We start from the raw sequence: 17698 nt of genomic DNA on the forward strand, positions 1-17698 counted from the left end.
TAACTAAGAACTAGGGATATTATTTCACGTTTAGCAAGCACTGTTTCCACCACAGATAAGATGTGGATTCAGTCGCAAGTCATAATTCAACGAATATCAGGATATGTGAATTGTGCAATTCATAGTTATTATCGCTCGCATTATACCATTTTGGGATTAAGTCGCTTTTCCAGCTCTTTGATTTCAGTCTGCGTAGGTGGCGTATCTCTATAAAAGTCATCACAGATAAAGATCGCGATCAGTGACGCCTTAAATTCCAATGTTAGTTCGCGACCAAGAGTGCAAAGCGCAAGACAAGGAGCTTACAAGTGAGAGATCAAACCCATCTGCAACTAGCACTTCCATAATCTTGCGAGTCGGGATATGATTGTCGCGAGTTGCTCCCCAAAAAGAGATCGTCCTATTCCTCACAACGCTCTCTCGAATATCAGCAACCTTGCGACCGTCCGCATAAACCGCAAAGGCGCATAATGCCGACGCCCTTCGAATTTCCAAAGTAACAAGTTTCTCATCATCCCTTTTCGCGTCTTTGGCTAGCGCATTCCGAAATGTCATATCGAATGTATGAGGTTTCCATCTCAAGTTTATGTCGACTAAATCCTGATCGTTCCCGGGTAATCGTACTCGCCATGGTTTCTTCCAGCGTAACGCGGGCCATACTCGTTCAGACTCAAACATGGGAAGACCCGATTTGTCGCGGAATTCTCGTACGGGTCGATCGCCGTACTTCTTTCCTGTCACTGTGAACAGTGTGGAATCATCACTGTCGTATTTTACGGTGAACTCGGCTGGAGAGTGTTTGTCGTATTTTGGCTCAATCCATAGTAGCCGCTCGAATTCTGTGACTAGTTCTTGTCGCAGGGCTATTGGGTGACGGGGTGATTGGACGTGTCTGCCTCGCATCATTTTGATTTGAAAAAAAGGCTGTCAAGGTTAATTGTAGTTGAGTTGGAGGATTCGGGGTTGAAATAGTGGAGGACGAAGGATCACGGGGCGCGGGAGCCTCGTGTTGCGGTACCGGATTTTGAATCGTGAAGTCATTGGTATTGGAGTCACTGGAACATTAAAGAAGATGAAGAGAGAAAAGGAATAAGTATACTATATTCAAACACCGCAGTACTTATTTAATTTACACCACATCGTACAAAGTAAACAGTGTGCATCATCACAGGCTGACGGTCGCGTCCCGCACAAGCCTTGTCTTTGTCTATACATGAAGATCCACATAGTTGCCCACCAAAGCTATATTGGTATCCCTTCGCTGAGACGAAGCATTCACAGGTGCTTTCTCCAACCAGGCCCATTCCATTGTGACTCTCCCCTGCGCCAGGGTAGCCAGTTTCTCGAAAACAGACTCTGTCACATCCAGGTCAGTCTCAGCACAACCCACGCATCGATCAACAACTTTCGCATCAACACTCTCTCCATCGCGCCGAATTCTGATCTTAAGTCCACATAGTGGATTGTCATTTGGATTCGAGCCTGTTGAGGCAGCGTCGAAAAGGATATGCGAGACAGCAAGTACATGCTCAGACTCAGTGTTGGTATAGCCGCATGATCCAAGTGCTGGAGCGTAATATGTCAAATCTCCAGAATAAGGCCCGCCATTGGATGTTGGTAAGGCAAGATTTGATTTCGAGTTTCTGTTCTCATTATTAGCGCTTGTTTGTATATATATAGCTGGAGAATAGAATTGTTTCAAGTTTGTCCTACTTTTTGCCCACTGTCAGGCCGACCGCGAGGCCGATAATGAGTGCGATAAGGAAGAGACCAGCAACAAGTCCGATTATTAGAATTTTGCGCGGTCGCTTCTGTATCGCCCACCAGGAGGTTATTGAGGTGAAAAAGGACTGTTTATACGGTGACTTTTGTTCCTCTAGACTGGTATGTGTTAAGGGTGGGTGTTCTGTCTCTGTCGCAGCCTCGGTATCAGGGGTCACGGTCGGCGCAGACGGAACTGGTTTACGCTGGGGCATTGATGCCCATGGAGTTGAGGGATTGGGGGATTGTTCTTCGGCCATTGCTCTTGACGTATATTCAGTGTTGATTATTGAGAAGCGCTGATTCACGGTCGCGACTTGGTTTTTCTTTCGCTGGCGGGGCTGGTTTCTTTGTCTGTGTGATTCATAACGGCTGGGGTGTTTCTAGATGTCTTCAATGTGCTGGCGATGTCTTAGAACAAGAAGTCATAGAATAATCACATAGAATAATCGTAGAAAGTGAATGTATTCTATGGAGTCTAGGGTCCAGGGTCCAGGGTCCAGAGTCTAAAAAGAAGGGAAAGAAATTTGTTTGTATATCGCGATAGCGTTGAGGGGTTGCACGTTTCAGGGGGAATTTCAATGTTAGCGCCGGATTGTTTTGATGGACCAGATAAGAATCAGACTTGCTACTATAATCTGACATTGACAGTTGGACTCAGTTAGATTTAATCCTAAAATTATACTCCTTTATTGGTTCATTTCGTTTAACGGATGTCAATCCCGGTGAACAAGATATGAATCTCAGCTACAAGCAATATTCTCATTTATAATAACAATTCACAAAAGCTATGAATAATTCAGACTAACCACATCCCTCAAAACCACCAGGATTCCTTCAAGTGCTTCTCCCCCATCTCGTTACAAATTAACATCTCACTCCCCCGCAATTACCTGAACGCATCTCAGGTCGCCTGGACCCACACCAAAACGTGGTTCAAAGCCCGTAACTCCGTCAACCCCTCAAACTTCAATTTTCTCCTTTTCGCTGCTTAAGAGCTCTGTAGACGTGCCTGCCTAATTGCTAGACAGCACCCTGCAGAGATACCGATACCGAATTACGCGACCACAGGCCCGAGCGACATCGCATACGGCATGCAGAGTCTGCCCGCGCGTGTTGGATCGAAAATTCCGCAGGGCGGATAAGATAACACGCGGGCGCAACGCGCGCGTCTAACCACGAACATGGCGTCCCGGGCGAACGCCAGGCAGTCGGAGGAGTTAAGGAGTGAAACAATAGAAACATTGTCGCGCCGTGATACCCAGGCTACAAAGAAGGAGAAACTCAGCCTGAGGGGCTGGGTGGCGAAAGCATGGAGGAAGACAGGGTTGGACAAGCAGACTATCTTGTTGATGATTAAGTAACTTATGACTAGAAACCCTTGACTTTCAGGCAACCAGCGGCTGGCTAACATTGTGAAAATAGAGGCGGACTTGCGCCTGCGCTTGCATTGGCTATGTAAGTGGATATTATCAGTCCCTGGGAACATGTGTATATTCTGGGCTTCTCTAACTTCACGCAGATATCAAGCTACCTCGGTGGCAGATGAGTATAGTACCCTCGGCTACCTGATTGCCATTGTATCAATCATGGGCTTTGCGATCATGCCCCGCGCCAAGTTCATTCAGATGATGATCTTTGACGTCCTGGCTGTTTGTCTCGCGGCATGCTTTGCCTTGTTAACAATGTACTCCAGTGTGAAAGCACGTCAACACACCCAATCAGGATCAGGATCAACGTATAATCCATCAGCATCAGCAGTTACTGGGGTGTGGCTATTCTTCCAGATCTGGATCGCTCATACCTTCCGAGCCAAATATCAGCAATTTCAATTCCCTGTCGTTCTGTTCTCAATCTTCGCCAATGTCTCTTCCGTTTACGCTGCACAAGAAGTCACCATGTCATCGGCGATACAGCTTGTTCTGAGAATGCTGAAAACCTTTCTCACGGGTTTGGGATTATCCACTGGCGTATCACTCTTCATTTTCCCGATGACTTCGCGGAAGGCCGTCTTTGGCCAGATGGGTGGTTATATTGGGAATCTTCGAAAGGCCCTCACTGCACACGCTTTGTACTTCGAATCATTGGAAAGCGACGATATGTTTGGTCGAGCAGAGACATACGACTCGTCACAGGAGAAATGGGGAAAGAGTGGGAAGGTGTATAGTCCCGAGGCGGAAGCTATTCGTGGTGCAATTCGGGGAATTACTGAGCTCCACGCAAAACTTCATGGTGATCTCACCTTTGCAAAAAGAGAATTTGCATTTGGAAAACTTGGACCAGACGATATTCAAATAGTGTTTCGACATCTGCGCCAGATCATGATCCCGGTCGTGGGACTCAGCTTCGTTGTTGATATTTTTCAGAGGCTATCTGATTATAATCGGTGGAATGAGCCGATCGATCCCAATGCCGAACCTATTCCTGATCATGTTCGTCAGCAGGTTGTTCGTGATTGGAATGATATGATGAGAGCGGTGCATGATCCTTTTGCAACTATGATTCAGACAATTGACGAGGGTCTGCTACACACCTCGTATGTGTTGCAATTTACAAAACGGCCTAAGCGAGTGGCTGTCGCAACAATGGGAACTGGAGATGCGGACGAAGTCGAAAATGATATAGAGGCTACAGCTGCGGATACAGCGCCGGGTGAAAAGGGATTTGCAGAGCACTTGGAGACGAAGTTGGGTGAATTCCGCAGTGCGAAGAAGCTTGCTCTTCAGACTTGGGCTGAGGAGAAGGGTATCTCGTTACCGGCTGATTTCTTCGAACATCCTTCCTCTGTTGAGAGTTTGAAGGGAAATTTCTTCAGTGCGTCAACTTCATATCAAGACCGAAGTCGACGCCAATTGTATCTCTTTCTTTACGTATGTCCATTTCAACCCACCCCAACAAAAACCAACTAACAATCTCTTTTTCTTTCTTTCTTACTAGATGGAGCAATTGCTTTTTTCAACCGGCCAAACAGTCTTAGGCTTCGTCAACTACGCCGACGGTGTTGCTGCAAAGGGTAAACTATCACGCCGAAGACTAGTAATCCCAGGCGGAAAACGTACCTGGAAATGGGCCAAAACCTTTTTCAGCGCCGGCGATGGTCACCACGAGGATGACCATCTAGGAGATATTCACACACACACCAACGCCCTCGAACTCGGAGAAGCATACAAACACCGCAAAGACCCTGAACATCTCCCACCCGCAAATACATTCCAGCGTATCGGCGATCGAGTCCGAGTTGTCCCGCGATTCCTACGGTCCTTTGAATCCTCCTACGGATTCAGAGTTGCATGCGCAACTATGACCATCGCAGTAATTGCATTATTACGCGATACGCAAGAATTCTTCACTAGACAACGACTAGTTTGGGCAATGATAATGGTTAATCTAGCCATGTCACCTACCTCCGGCCAAAGTATCTTCTCCTTCGTCCTCCGTATAGCAGGTACGGCTATTGCAATGGTTGCTTCAATCCTAATCTGGTATATACCCGATCAAAAAACACCCGGTATAATCGTGCTCGTCTTCATCTTCATCTCAGCAGTCTTCTACGTCCCCATCAAACTATTTCGATTCCGAGCCATCGGCCTAATAACAATGGTTACAACAGCAATGATAATCGGGTATGAGCTCTCTGCGCGAAAAATCGGTGAAGCAGCCGTTTCCGCCAACGGTCAAGCTTATTATCCAATTTATGAACTTGCGCCTTACCGGTTAGCGGCTGTTAGTGGGGGTATTTTTGTTGCTTTTTTCTGGACTTTTTTCCCATATCCTATTTCGGAATATTCGGCTTTACGGCAGAGTCTTGGTGGCTCTTTGTATCTGCTTGCTAATTATTATTCGATTATTCATGAGACGCTTTCTGCGAGGATGAGGGGAGATGAGGGAGATATGACGTTGAAGAGTTCTGCGGGGAGAAAGTTGGAGAAGGCGAGACATAAGGTGTTTTCGAAGCAGATGCTTATGCTTACGGGGTTGAGGACTTACTCAGGATTTTTGAAATGGAGTGTTCCTATTGGTGGAAGGTTTCCGAAGAAGCAGTATGATTCTATCATTGTTTGCGTTGAAAAGTAAGTGGATATAATATCCCTCTGTCTAGAACGCCGTGACATTTTTCACTAATGGTCATCTTTCATTATAGTATCGTGAGCTATCTCAGTTTACTCGGATACGCATCTGACACCCTGATGCTTCTAAATGACGAAGACGATGAATCCGGCTCAGTCTGGATGCACAACTTCCGTCGACTTGTCGGTACTGCAAAGGTTACTACACATGAAGTGACATCCCTCCTTTGCCTTCTCTCAGCTAGCATTACGAACTGCCAACCACTCCCTCCTTATCTGAAAGCTCCACGACCATACAGTTTCTCAAGCAGACTAGAGGCCCTCGATAAAGATATCCTGAGCATCAAACATATCAACGAGCCGGGTTTTGCGGCTTTTGCAGTTTTGCAGATTTCTACGCGTTGTATTGTTGGGGATGTTGAAAGGCTCATGAGGTTAGTTTGCTTCGCTTTTCCTCTTCTCCTCAAGTGCTTTATCGCGTGGGATTGATCGAAATGAAATGAAATGCTAATGCTGATGATTTTTATTAGACATGTGAAAGGCTTGGTTGGGGAATTGGATTTCTCGTTTCATGCTGTTAGCACGACGGATGCGAGTATTACGCATTCGAGAATGACTTCTCGTGCTCCGTCACGAGTTTCTGTGAATGAGGTGCAGGCGTCGGATCGACAAAAAGCGGATTGAGATACCCTGTTCAATTTTGTATATAGTCAATGTTCTGACGCTGTGAGTATGCAAGAAGTCATGATTACGATTCTTTGAGATATTGGTACTAGATGCAATGGATGACTTGTACAAGAAATGGGAAGTAGTATGCGGCATATATACACCAGGTCAAGATACAGAATGAGCACATATGTACAGTGCGGGAAGAAAGGAAAAACAGGGCGATAAAATGAGAAGAAAAGCAGAAAAAAGAAACGTTCCCATGGTGAAAGGAAAAAGAAAAAGAGGTCATAAGAGTACCGTCGGGAATATATATCATCATCGGCTTTTCTATCGTAACTCCATGAGCATTGCATAGCATGTCATCAAATCGGATTCATCATAGTAACATTCGGAATCGCAGGCTCAACCGCCACAGAAGAAATATTAGGCGTCGTCTTCGTAACCGGAACAGGCGAAGCAGTCGTAGGAACACTCGTATCCAAATGAGAAGGACTACTTCGACTCTGACTGCCAGTGTGAGACCTGTCTCCACGGGAAAACGAGCTTGCTGCAGTACTACTCCCGGGCTTACCGCCCCGTTTCACCATTTTCCCTAGTACGCCGACGATCTCAGCTGCGTCTTCAAAGCTCTCATCGTCCATTCCCTCTTGGGCATTATAGACATCTGCGATTGCACGCTTGGCGAGACGACGACATGATATTGGATCTTGGAGACAGTCGTATAGGTATGCGGCGTATTCGAGCTTTACAGAGAGACGTAAAGGATGGCTGCCGGGGAGAAGTTGATCTGCTAGTAATGAGGCGTGGTTGAAGCATGCTGTTGCGGTTGTTGTGTAGTCTAGTGGTGGGAGAAGGAATGACGAGATAGGTTGAACGGGTTGAAGTTGAACGGGCGCCAGACCTGGGGGATGGCCTGTTTTTGATTGTGCGAGTGCCATTTGTGATTGTGGATCCAGAGTCCGAAAGGCAGTTAATGAATCTACGCCGTAAATAGATTCATGTTTTAAATTTGGAGGTGGATTGGTATCCTGTGCTTGGATGATTGGGCGATTATGAAAAAGCACAAAGATATGATAGAATGATGCGCGGAGTTTATACGAGAGCACTTTTAGCTCGACGTAGGGTGCTACTAGTGGGAGGATGTAGCCTTCTAGTAGGAAGAGGCCTTCGCGGGAGAGCCAGATTATGTGGTGGTATAGGTGTAGGGATTTTGTTTCTCGGGTTGGATCTAGGCGGCGGAGACGGCGGGCCCGGAGAAGTTTCTTGGATAGCATTACTGATAGGCCGAGAACTTTGTAGAGCATTGTTGAGAGGAGGGGATTTTCAAGGGCCATTGCGGCGGCGAAGTTGCCTAGGGCTTTCTGGTCTACCTCGGAGGAGGCCATCCATAAAGCTAGTGAGACGGAGGCGGCAACCTCCTGGTTTAAAAGGTCAGTCATGACGTCGGTGCATGTAGAGTCGGGGATATGCATTGTGAATAAAAGTGAATAGGAGAGGAATTGAGTAGATGAGGAGAGATAGAGAAGGTCAATGGGAAGTGAACGGGGAGAATAGATAAATCACGAAGAGGGGAGTCAACTGAAGAAATAAGAAAAAACGAAACACACCTAGATAGCGCGCGCAAACGAAGCGTCAAACGAATCTCAACGACGCAGTGCGTACAGCATGCTCCAAGCCTACGCGCGTAGATATGTATGTTGGAGCCGTTAACCAATAATCTCCAACCAGACTCGAGGTTTCAGTCAATGTGACTGGTCGCAATACGCAATGGCTAGCAAAAGCAAACAGTATATCCACCTGCAACTTCCTCACTTTGTACCGAATACTGGAGTGTAGGACCCGAACTGTATATGCGTGGAGTAGGTACTCCGTCCGCGCACTCTGTAAGGTTCAAGCTCAAGGCTGAGATCCACAACGAAGCCGGGAACCAAGGAACCAGATCTGTACCACAACCGTTCAACCAATGGATTTAATTCCAGCTCTAGCTCCCAGTTCTTGAGCAATCACTAGAGCTATCCGTGTACCACGCGGAATCCGATCAATGCAGCCCGTGTCCAGTCGCAGTGTCGCTGATCACTGTTCTTTTCGTTTTCCTCGGTTAGGAAGCGACCCGAGAGGTCGTGCAGTAGTTGGCGACCCGCTAACAACGCAAGGCACAATGGGCGAGAAAGAGAGCGGGGAAGTAGTAGGATCGGGAGAGGGACTGGCGCATTGTGTGGAGGACGATTTAAAAGGGGGAAATTGAGTGTTGAGGGCGATTTTTCAGTTGGCAATGCCAACGCACACTCTTCCCCGTTTGTGCGGGGAAGAAAAGAGTTGGAGCGCGGGAAGTTCGAATTGGCGGTAACAGTGATCGAGACAGAACAGAGAAAAGAAAAAGAAAAAGGGTCAAGTAAGGACTATATTACCTCCCTTGATATGACGCACGGGAGAAAAGAGAGAAAATGGGGCTGTACGGAAAATAGAAATTCAGGGATTTCCACTTAATGAAGCACTGTCCCACTTCACTACATGAACGGATTAATTCCAAGGTGGATTCATCTGCAATTTCAATCCTCACCGATCCACATCAGCCTGACCCATAATAATTATCCATGTATGTCATGATGTTCTCAGAAATGTTCCAGCTCTAGTCCCAGTTCTTGATCTCTGGACTCCAAACGGCGATGCCCAATCCAACCGGTGGCAAGGCAAGGCAAAATCCTATATTCGGCCGCGATGCGCTGTCTAGCAGTGCACGGACAGGACGTTTCCCGCCCCAACAATACATTTGTACGGGTGTACTCCGTAGGTGTAGCGAAATCCAGGAATAGAGGCGCGCTACGTGGCAGCGGCTCACCATGCAGCCGCTTCAACCTCGTATCCAATTGGTGCCTCGCTTGCTTGGGTTTAATTTGCTTGGGATTCCACCAGCTCGGGCACCTCAGGTACAAATAGTGCCACGCTGCCACGCTGGCAGGCTAATTTAGGGATTTTTTTTTTCCATTTTGAGTTTGGCGTGGCTTGGTACTGGACATAATGTGAGCGGCAGATCTAGCAGCCTGAGGCTGGTATACGCTGTGATGGAGCGATAATGTTCAGCCAGTAATAATGCCGAAATCTGAGATCGGTCAGTTACTGAAGCCATCATACAGAATTTGCTGTTAAATGTGATACCTTGGATTGAGAATGGTTGTGCTAATAGAGCAGTTGGGCTCAGGTCCCGCTCCTAAATGAAGTACACCGCTACAATGATGTCGGGCGCTTTGTGCTCTGCTATCGCCGAAAGCCCCCCCTAATTCTTAAGACCCGCATTTAGCCTAGAACAATGAAACAATTTCATTCAAGAAAGTAACTTTCGTAGAATACATAGACTGAGGAAAATCAATTAAGAAGACGAAAAACAATTTGAAGATAGAGTGACAAGAATGAATGAACATGTTTAAGCAAGATTCCATGCTTCCCTGCTCTGGAAACATCCAGTATCAATGGAGCTAATCACGGCATTGTTGTAGTTAGTTCCAAGCATTCACAGGTATACTAGAATACGAATATGTTAATCTTAATCAGTGCGCCGCCCGTTCTTTGGGAAGATTGGCCATTCTTCTTTGTACCCTGGCGCGGATTCTTTGGGGCTGTGGCTTTTTTTTGAACTGCTTGGGCCTTCGGCTTAGTGTCTCTCCTTGTCTATTGCCGTGTTTCACTATCCCCCGTCTTCATTGTAGTATCATTTTGAGCGGCTGGCGCCCTAAGAGATGATTTTTGAACAGTTTACTTTGTTTGCGGTTTGCCATCTCTCTTTGGAACGCTGGTTAGGAGAGCCGGACTATAGTATTGGCTGTGGCTAGTGCCGTGCTCAATCGCATCTCTTGGAGTGCTCCTGTTGGAGCTCTTTCTAGTGACTGGCGTTCTAAGCGAAGTCTTTCGGGCAGTCTGCTTTGGTCTTGGTCCGACTATCTCTCCGTAGAAGGCTGTTTCTGAGATGCGGACAATAAGCTCGTGTATGGCTAGTACCCTGCTCAATTGCATCGCTTAAAGAAGTCATCGAGGGATGGGAGACTGCCGCTGAACCGTACACAGAGTTGAGTTCGTCGTAGGTAACAGGATCGAGATCACGCTCCACGAATGCAGGCTTCTGGTAATTACTTTCGAAGATAGCTTGGCTGGGTTCGATTTCTAGGTGTTCCCGCTCATCGGTTTCTGGGTAATCGTACGCTACACTTGATAAGCTAGAGTACCCTAATATTCTAAGAGAAATCATACCGGAAAGATCAGGAAGTTAAATATTATTCTTAGTAACCCAATCGGGAGGTGGCGGATTGAAGTTCATAACACAACGCGACTGTGGACAAGGCCAGCGTCTTTGCGTTTTGTCTTTGGAATCTTTCAGCCATTCCGAACCAGGACGTTGTGGATGATAATATCCCTCAGTTCCATTGGGAAAAAGGAAAGAATGGTCACAATCTCTGCCGGGAATAGTAGTGAGAGACTGAGTCAACTCTAGCTACAAAATTGGGCCTTTACCGGAAGACAGTATGCCATGGTCTAGCGCCTGGATCATGGATGTATTTGTGTGCGCATCTCCAATTTCCCTGTCCGGATGGATTTAGCGAGCGAGTAAGAGACTTGGTAGAAGAGAATTTGTGGCTCAAATATTCTACCCTCGTCAGTGACATTGAAACTCGAGACGGTGTATGGGCCACATTCATCGAATCCTGTAATCTCTGAGGTCACCCTATTCATTAGACCGGTTAACTCATGAATGGCTACCACAAGGAACTTGAAGGTACGGTCCGTATACACACTCTATGTTGCCCGTCCCTCCGTACGCTCTCTGACCGGCTAGTCTGGACATAATGTCTCAATATGTGAACAGGGAACTCTGCGTCGGGCAATACGAAGCGCTGTAGGTATTGGACCTGGAGTATAGGGAACCTAGAAAGCGAAATATGGAAAGGAATACGTGGTTGATGGAGGTAGAAAAATGCCTGTCAACTCCCAGTCCCGAACTGCCCGGGTGGGCGTCATGTTGACGCGAATAGAATCGAATTTTATTACGCCGGGTAGCTCCGTCATGTCAACCACGAAAACGTTGAACAAACAATGTCAAGTTCCAAGGTTACATAATTTTGGCCAGCTATGTTTAAATGTTTAAATGCATCCCTCAAGCTTGAGTTTCTATTTTGCTTCTCACACCTTCCAATATACACATTTCCCATTATTCAATACATACTACATAACTTGAACTTCTCTTGATATAAATATGTCAATGGATCTTGAACTCGAGTCGGGGGGACTCCCTCCAGGGCTGTGAACCTGTACTCGCATGGATGGCACCGACAAAGAACTTCAAGTTGAACCCGATCATCATGATGCCAGTGTTCTAGAATTAGGTACAAATCTGGATGTTCAAGTTTCCCCGTGCTATAAAAACACACGCGAATTTTGATCATACACAAAGATATCCGACTTCTGTCATTTCCATGAAACGAAATATATGCAGAAGACGAGAAAATGTAATTTGAGGAACATGACTAGTTCAAGTTGAAAGTTATTGTTTGAAATACTTTCTCTAATAATACAGTTCTAATCTATGGAATTCTCTTAGAATGCTACTTGGGACATTATGAGCCTAGGAACATGGAGGCTTGGGATCCCAGATCCGACAGAATCTTGAGGAGCTAAAAACCCCTTGGAGATGAGCTGAGAAATTTCAACGTATAGATGAAAGCCACTAAGAGATACATTGCTACATAACCTTTGCATCGACGAAAGCATCTGCCTAACATGATTCTGTTTGAGAAGTGGAGGCAGCCATGTACGTATTCGAATAGTATCTCGACCTCGCTGCGTCATTGGGCTCCTCAACTATCTGTCAAATTTCATAACGCAAGCTTTGCCTGAGGAAAGCATTCTCTATCATGGACATCGGAGCTCACACATCTCTCTGCCGCAACAGGATTGGAGGGCGAAGCATTTCAACGTTCATCTCTCAATTAATTCGTCTGAAATTCGTCTAATATTACATATTCATATTCACTAACTCTAGCCATTCACATATTTCCATGCGCAGCATAACTCCAGACAAGCACGATTATCAGTCGACGGAGTCATAGACCAGACATCTCTTAGTCGCAGCCATGTAATTGTCCGCATAAATGAACTCGGTTTCGGGATTTGCGTCGAGAATCTGCTGTCTGATCTAGGAACTCAAGCTTCGCTCCAGCCAAGACTTCACCATTCGTGACATTCGAGCCCGCGTATCTCCCTCTTATGACAGGATCATCGGGTGACACACGTTCTCAATAATTAACTTGCTGAGCCCAACAACATTCAATGATTTTCCTGCGCAGCATAACTCCAGACAAGCACGATTATCAATCGACGGATTCATTGACCAGACATCTCATAGCCGCAGCCATATAACTATCCGCATAAATGAGCTCAGTTTCGGGATTTGCGTCGAGAATTCGCTGTCGGATATGAGGGCCCAAGCTTCGCTCCAGCCAAGACTTCACCATTCGTGACATTCGAGCCCACACATCTCCCTCTTGTGATAGGATCAGCGGGCGACGCACGTTCTTGTCGATCAGGTTTCTAAGCCCGGCAACAAACAGGGCTTCATTTACGGTCCCCAGCCAGTTTTCACACTGCTTCCGGCCACCATTGAGCGTTGGGTGAATTTCACGCAGATTGACTGATCGAATATCTGGCAGGTCCTTTGCCTGACCCTGTGCTAGGAATGTCAAAAAAGCGTCCTTGATCTGGGCGTCGAGCAATCTCTGAGCGCGGCGGGCGCGACGACGATGACGAGTGTTTGGGCCTGCTGGTGCCCCTTCACCAGAGTCTTCTGCAGGAGTCGAAGGAGAATTGTTGTCGAGGTTGGATTCCATGATGGCGAGGGTTAGAGTTTGTGGCGTTTCGGGTCTTGTTTGGGGGTACAAGTCTCTTTTTTTGCTTTGTGCTAGGCGCAAACGGCTTGAGCTTAGGAGATCCCGTAGACAGTCGTGTGGATTGTTTTTGGTTAAGCACCCTTGGTAAAAGAGGGATTGTTGTGGATCGAAGGACTTTGGATGGCACAAAGGACAAAATGTTGGAAACGGGAAGATTTATTCAGCATCAATTTATACCTAGGGTCATGTGTCGAATTCGGACTGTTTAATATCTTCATTGAGTGAATTAGGGCTTGGCACGTAAAGCAGGTGTATAAATACAGCCTGATGCTCCCGATTCCATTAACTATCCCCCTTGAGGGTGGTGTTTGTTTGTTCTTACTCCATCCGGCTTCAAACCTTTCAATTCAGTTTGTATTATGCATTTATATCTGGATTTCTTTACTGATGCTTTTGAAATTGTTAAATATATTCTATGTTAAATAAAGCTCATGAAATGGGCAATGAAGCAGCAACAACTCTAGTCTGGATATCGACAAAGGCGTGGAGTAGGAATTGTCACTTTCACTGGCAGTGAAGCCTAAGCAATAATGGACAGACTACAAGTTGTAAGGCACTTGAAATATACTGTAATCTTGTGCAATAAACATCTACCCGCGTAGTATGGCATGTTACGCCCAGGAGTGTACAGTAAACCCAAAACACTGGGCGCTTTGGGTCCAACTAGATACCAAGTGAAAGAACAACACCCTCAAGTGCTTGTCTCATGAATTTCTCTCGGCTCCTTGGTTCGAGGTAGTGCCCAAATAATGTAAATAACCATGGACGGAAATCCCATCCATAACAAAGAATAAAAATTGCCAGTCAATGGCACGATAGAAACACAGGCAAAACTCCCGTTATGTTCTCCATCCCTCCTGAATGGATTGGAATCTTCAAGTTGGGCCTGTCCTGGAATTTCTTCAAAAGGTACGCTGGAATATTGTTGACACGAAGCTACCATTTGTATTTCTGAGAAAAGCAGTACCTTCAAAGACTACGATTGTTCTAGTTTGTTTTATTTGGCTACATGCACCTGTTGCCGAAACCACACCCAATCCAATATTGCCCACACGGTCACGCCTACGGCGGCGGATAGCGATCATCGCGAAAAACTAGAATAAAAGTTTGGAGATCATGTTATATTAGAATCTTTTTTAAATTCATTGAAGGAGATATCAACGCCAATAAGGCTCATCCACCAGTCTTGTTGCGCCAGAGATATACGTAGGCTCCGATGTCCCTTTTGGTGAAGGATTGGCTAGAAAGAAATTTGGGCTTTGAGATTTGGCAGGTGAATGGGATGAATGAGGCAGCTGACCAGCCATCGAGAGATACATTGCTGCTGAAAATAAATATCGAGGTTGGTTCCTACATGGAGCATTGCTGGTTCAGATGAGTTTCCGCTGCATGAATGAAAATATTGTGGGAAGTAAATAAAGGGTGGCATTACTAATGCGACGCCCCGATCTGATTGCCAGTGGCTGTACTAGGAAATGAAGTATTACTATTGATCTTATGTACCACAAATCAAGCCGTGAGCTTCTTTGTTCCCATTATAACTCTGTTTATTTTTACTCCACCCTTCTACTTCCGCAGATTCGATACTCTACTCTCTCTTACGTCGAAATTCTTGAAAAACAAAGACTTTGTAACTAGGTACAAGGCAACCCAGACGTGCAACACGTGGGATTTCTTTTTCCTTTTACACTTTTCCTTTTATACTTGATGTATTACTTGAAAAAGTTTTTCGAGGTGAGATCTGGGGGCTTTAAGATTAGGGTTGTTTAATTGGGGAGATAATGGTGTGGGGCGTGGCCTTGAATCTTCATCATGCACACGGTCGACCCATGGATCTCGAAATTCAATACTCAGCATGGAGAAAAAAGTAAGAAAGGACCTGCCAAGAAGCGTTGAAGATTTGCCATTTCAAAGGCGATTTGAAAGAGATCACGCTGTTGTTGACGCTCCGGCCCCACTCATCCGGTCTCCTCGTAGCATAGCTAGCTTTCATCTCTTGTCATCATACACAAATACTTGATCACACACACCTCTATTCTATCCATTATATACACATAGTCTTAGGCCAGGCCCGAAGGAAAGACGATTGTAAAAAGCAATAGTGTCCATGGAGTATGCTGTTACCGACGGTCATTTGGAGATGTAGACGCTGCCCTTGAGTATTTGGCATAGTACGTAATCTGAATAGTTATTAAGAAGGCGGAGTAACCTGTTGATGTGGCCAAAGCTCAGCTCGGGAACTAATGTGCTCATAGCATATTATAAACTCAAATTGGGATTGAACTTGCATGAACCTTCGAGGCAAGAGGGACATCAATTTCCTGCTCAATCTCGCGGAAATCGAGCAGGGCGGTCCATTGATAGATATTGCATTGTATCAGAAGGTCTGAGAAATTTATGATGCTTGGAGCTTGGGTGGAGCTGAGCGATGCCTAGGCGGATCTTGCGGCAAGTCTTCCTGACCTTTTCCATTCTGAGGGAGCCCACCATGCCCCAAATACGATTTTAAGTAATAAAGTATAATGCGAAATCTTGTATTATACTTCCATTATACCATGGGATCCGATGCACCTTTAATTGATGAAGATTGGATGGCGTACTTGTGCAAGAAAGACTATTGTACTGATGCATGTAGATTGCCGCGACAATATTCAGCAATTAAGCCCAGTATGTTCTTTTTGACGTGCTATTTTCGAGCTTGAAAGTAAATTGGTTGTGAGCGAGTTGCCAACTAGTCGTGGTTGGGTAGTTATTGCGTAGTCAATCTTTTGCTTTCCTACTGCTTGTTTAGGCGATTAGTCGTGGAACCCTCTCTACTCTGGATCTCTCCTCCAGTCTCATCTCAGTTCACCATTGCCACCATCTTTTTATTCCCTACACCCATCCAATTATCCCATTTATTCTTTTATTTCTATCTGCCTATCCCAATGACTCTTTAGTATTCAATTTGGGTTGCCTTTCCCCCCAACTTCGGACGTCAATGGCCTCAGTATGGATCGAGACCTTGAGCCACGACCAACACCAGGTAATCACGAACCATTCTTCCACCCAGTCCCTCTCAGGCTATCTACAAAGAGCTGGAGATGATCCATTCGGCTTTTGTCAGAGTTAATGAGACTTCCGTGCGCGCAAATCCCAAGGCTCGAGGGAGTGAGCGAGCGCACGTTTCACGACCAGACAGCAGTAAATTACGAGCCATTTTTCCAATCCCAACATCTCATCAGATTTAAACTGACCTGTATCTAGTCTCTACAGCTTCATGGCGAGGTTAATGATACCAATCGTCTCCGAACAGGGTCGCAGATCCCACTTGGGGCCTTGCCTTGTCTGGCGCTTCTTGGAGGATCACAACTTGGGGGTCGCAATCAAAGTAAGTACCGCCTTCAATAGCCTGACCATACTCTACGTATCTAATGTCTTTTTTGAATGGCAAGACTTTCTGTGATGGGCAGAGACACCGAATGGGGAGGGCTGAAGAGGGGGGCTTTGCCCTCAGACTGAGCTCGCTGCCCAGGCGAATTCCCAGCGCTGCGATCAGCTTCATCAATAAAGACACCGTGGACTGGAATACTCATCATGAACGTCTTTTTGTCTGAAAAGCTGCATGCTTTTCATCCCAGGCGACCGATCGTCTCATAGCGACTGCAAACTCAGTGAGGGGGGACTAGAGACCACACCACTCTTTCAACCTTCGCCTCCAAACCATAATACGTTCCCTCAGCTATCTTGCAGAGTTGCTATTATCTTCACCAAGTGGTAGGGGGATTGTGGAGTGGAATAGCCATCGTGGGGGCTGTTTTGTCTGAAATCCTCTTCGTACTCATCCCAGGCCATCGATCGCCAATAACTTCTGAACTACACCAATTCAAGCTTCGCCCCCAGACCAGATACACCTTCTCAGCAATATTTTGCAGCCATAACGATGGTAATCGAGTGTCAAGGTGATTATGAGTTGGAACTTCCATGGCGACAGTCATTTTAGCTGAAAGGTTCTGCGTTCCCATCCCAGCCCTAAGAGCATTCAATACTACTCAGTTTCTAATCAATGTATTTGCTTACCAGGACACTAAAGATACGACAGCATGTTTGAGAGCAAGAGATGGAATACCCAATTGCATTCAAAGGTATGATTTTCCAAAACTCATGCTAATGTACCTGTGTGGATATTGATTGCTTTTGTGCAAATTTCTAGGCCAAGACATCCCAACGAGACGCTGGTCGATTCTGAATACTACGAGAATGGACAAATTCTGCATGGTCAGTGATTTA

The 17698-nt window shown here is 46.0% G+C and overlaps 6 protein-coding genes across 6 annotated transcripts; 1 reads left to right on the forward strand and 5 right to left on the reverse strand.

Moving 5' to 3' along the window:
• Window positions 1-249: 249 nt before the first annotated feature.
• On the reverse strand, window positions 250-906 carry N7478_001037 (uncharacterized protein; the record flags this gene model as incomplete). Its single annotated transcript, XM_056917252.1, has 1 exon — window positions 250-906. One exon carries the CDS (start codon window positions 904-906, stop codon window positions 250-252), a length of 657 nt encoding a protein of 218 aa, XP_056785132.1.
• Window positions 907-1207: 301 nt separating this feature from the next.
• Window positions 1208-2021, reverse strand: N7478_001038 (RlpA-like double-psi beta-barrel domain-containing protein; the record flags this gene model as incomplete). The annotated part of the gene is made up of 2 exons (XM_056917253.1): window positions 1208-1643; window positions 1714-2021. The coding sequence occupies 2 exons, from the start codon at window positions 2019-2021 to the stop codon at window positions 1208-1210; spliced, it is 744 nt and encodes a 247-aa protein (XP_056785133.1).
• A 924-nt stretch (window positions 2022-2945) lies between these two features.
• On the forward strand, window positions 2946-6512 carry N7478_001039 (uncharacterized protein; the record flags this gene model as incomplete). The annotated part of the gene is made up of 5 exons (XM_056917254.1): window positions 2946-3121; window positions 3284-4631; window positions 4699-5831; window positions 5903-6262; window positions 6359-6512. 5 exons carry the CDS (start codon window positions 2946-2948, stop codon window positions 6510-6512), a joined length of 3171 nt encoding a protein of 1056 aa, XP_056785134.1.
• A 347-nt stretch (window positions 6513-6859) lies between these two features.
• erg27 lies at window positions 6860-7969 on the reverse strand (the record flags this gene model as incomplete). The annotated part of the gene is made up of 1 exon (XM_056917255.1): window positions 6860-7969. One exon carries the CDS (start codon window positions 7967-7969, stop codon window positions 6860-6862), a length of 1110 nt encoding a protein of 369 aa, XP_056785135.1.
• Window positions 7970-10386: 2417 nt separating this feature from the next.
• Window positions 10387-10870, reverse strand: N7478_001041 (uncharacterized protein; the record flags this gene model as incomplete). Its single annotated transcript, XM_056917256.1, has 2 exons — window positions 10387-10715; window positions 10777-10870. 2 exons carry the CDS (start codon window positions 10868-10870, stop codon window positions 10387-10389), a joined length of 423 nt encoding a protein of 140 aa, XP_056785136.1.
• A 1983-nt stretch (window positions 10871-12853) lies between these two features.
• On the reverse strand, window positions 12854-13369 carry N7478_001042 (uncharacterized protein; the record flags this gene model as incomplete). Its single annotated transcript, XM_056917257.1, has 1 exon — window positions 12854-13369. The coding sequence occupies one exon, from the start codon at window positions 13367-13369 to the stop codon at window positions 12854-12856; it is 516 nt and encodes a 171-aa protein (XP_056785137.1).
• Window positions 13370-17698: the final 4329 nt, after the last annotated feature.

This window comes from Penicillium angulare (assembly GCF_028827245.1).
Source record: "Penicillium angulare strain IBT 27051 chromosome Unknown utg000001l_segment0_segment0, whole genome shotgun sequence".
NCBI classification, from domain to species: domain Eukaryota; kingdom Fungi; phylum Ascomycota; class Eurotiomycetes; order Eurotiales; family Aspergillaceae; genus Penicillium; species Penicillium angulare.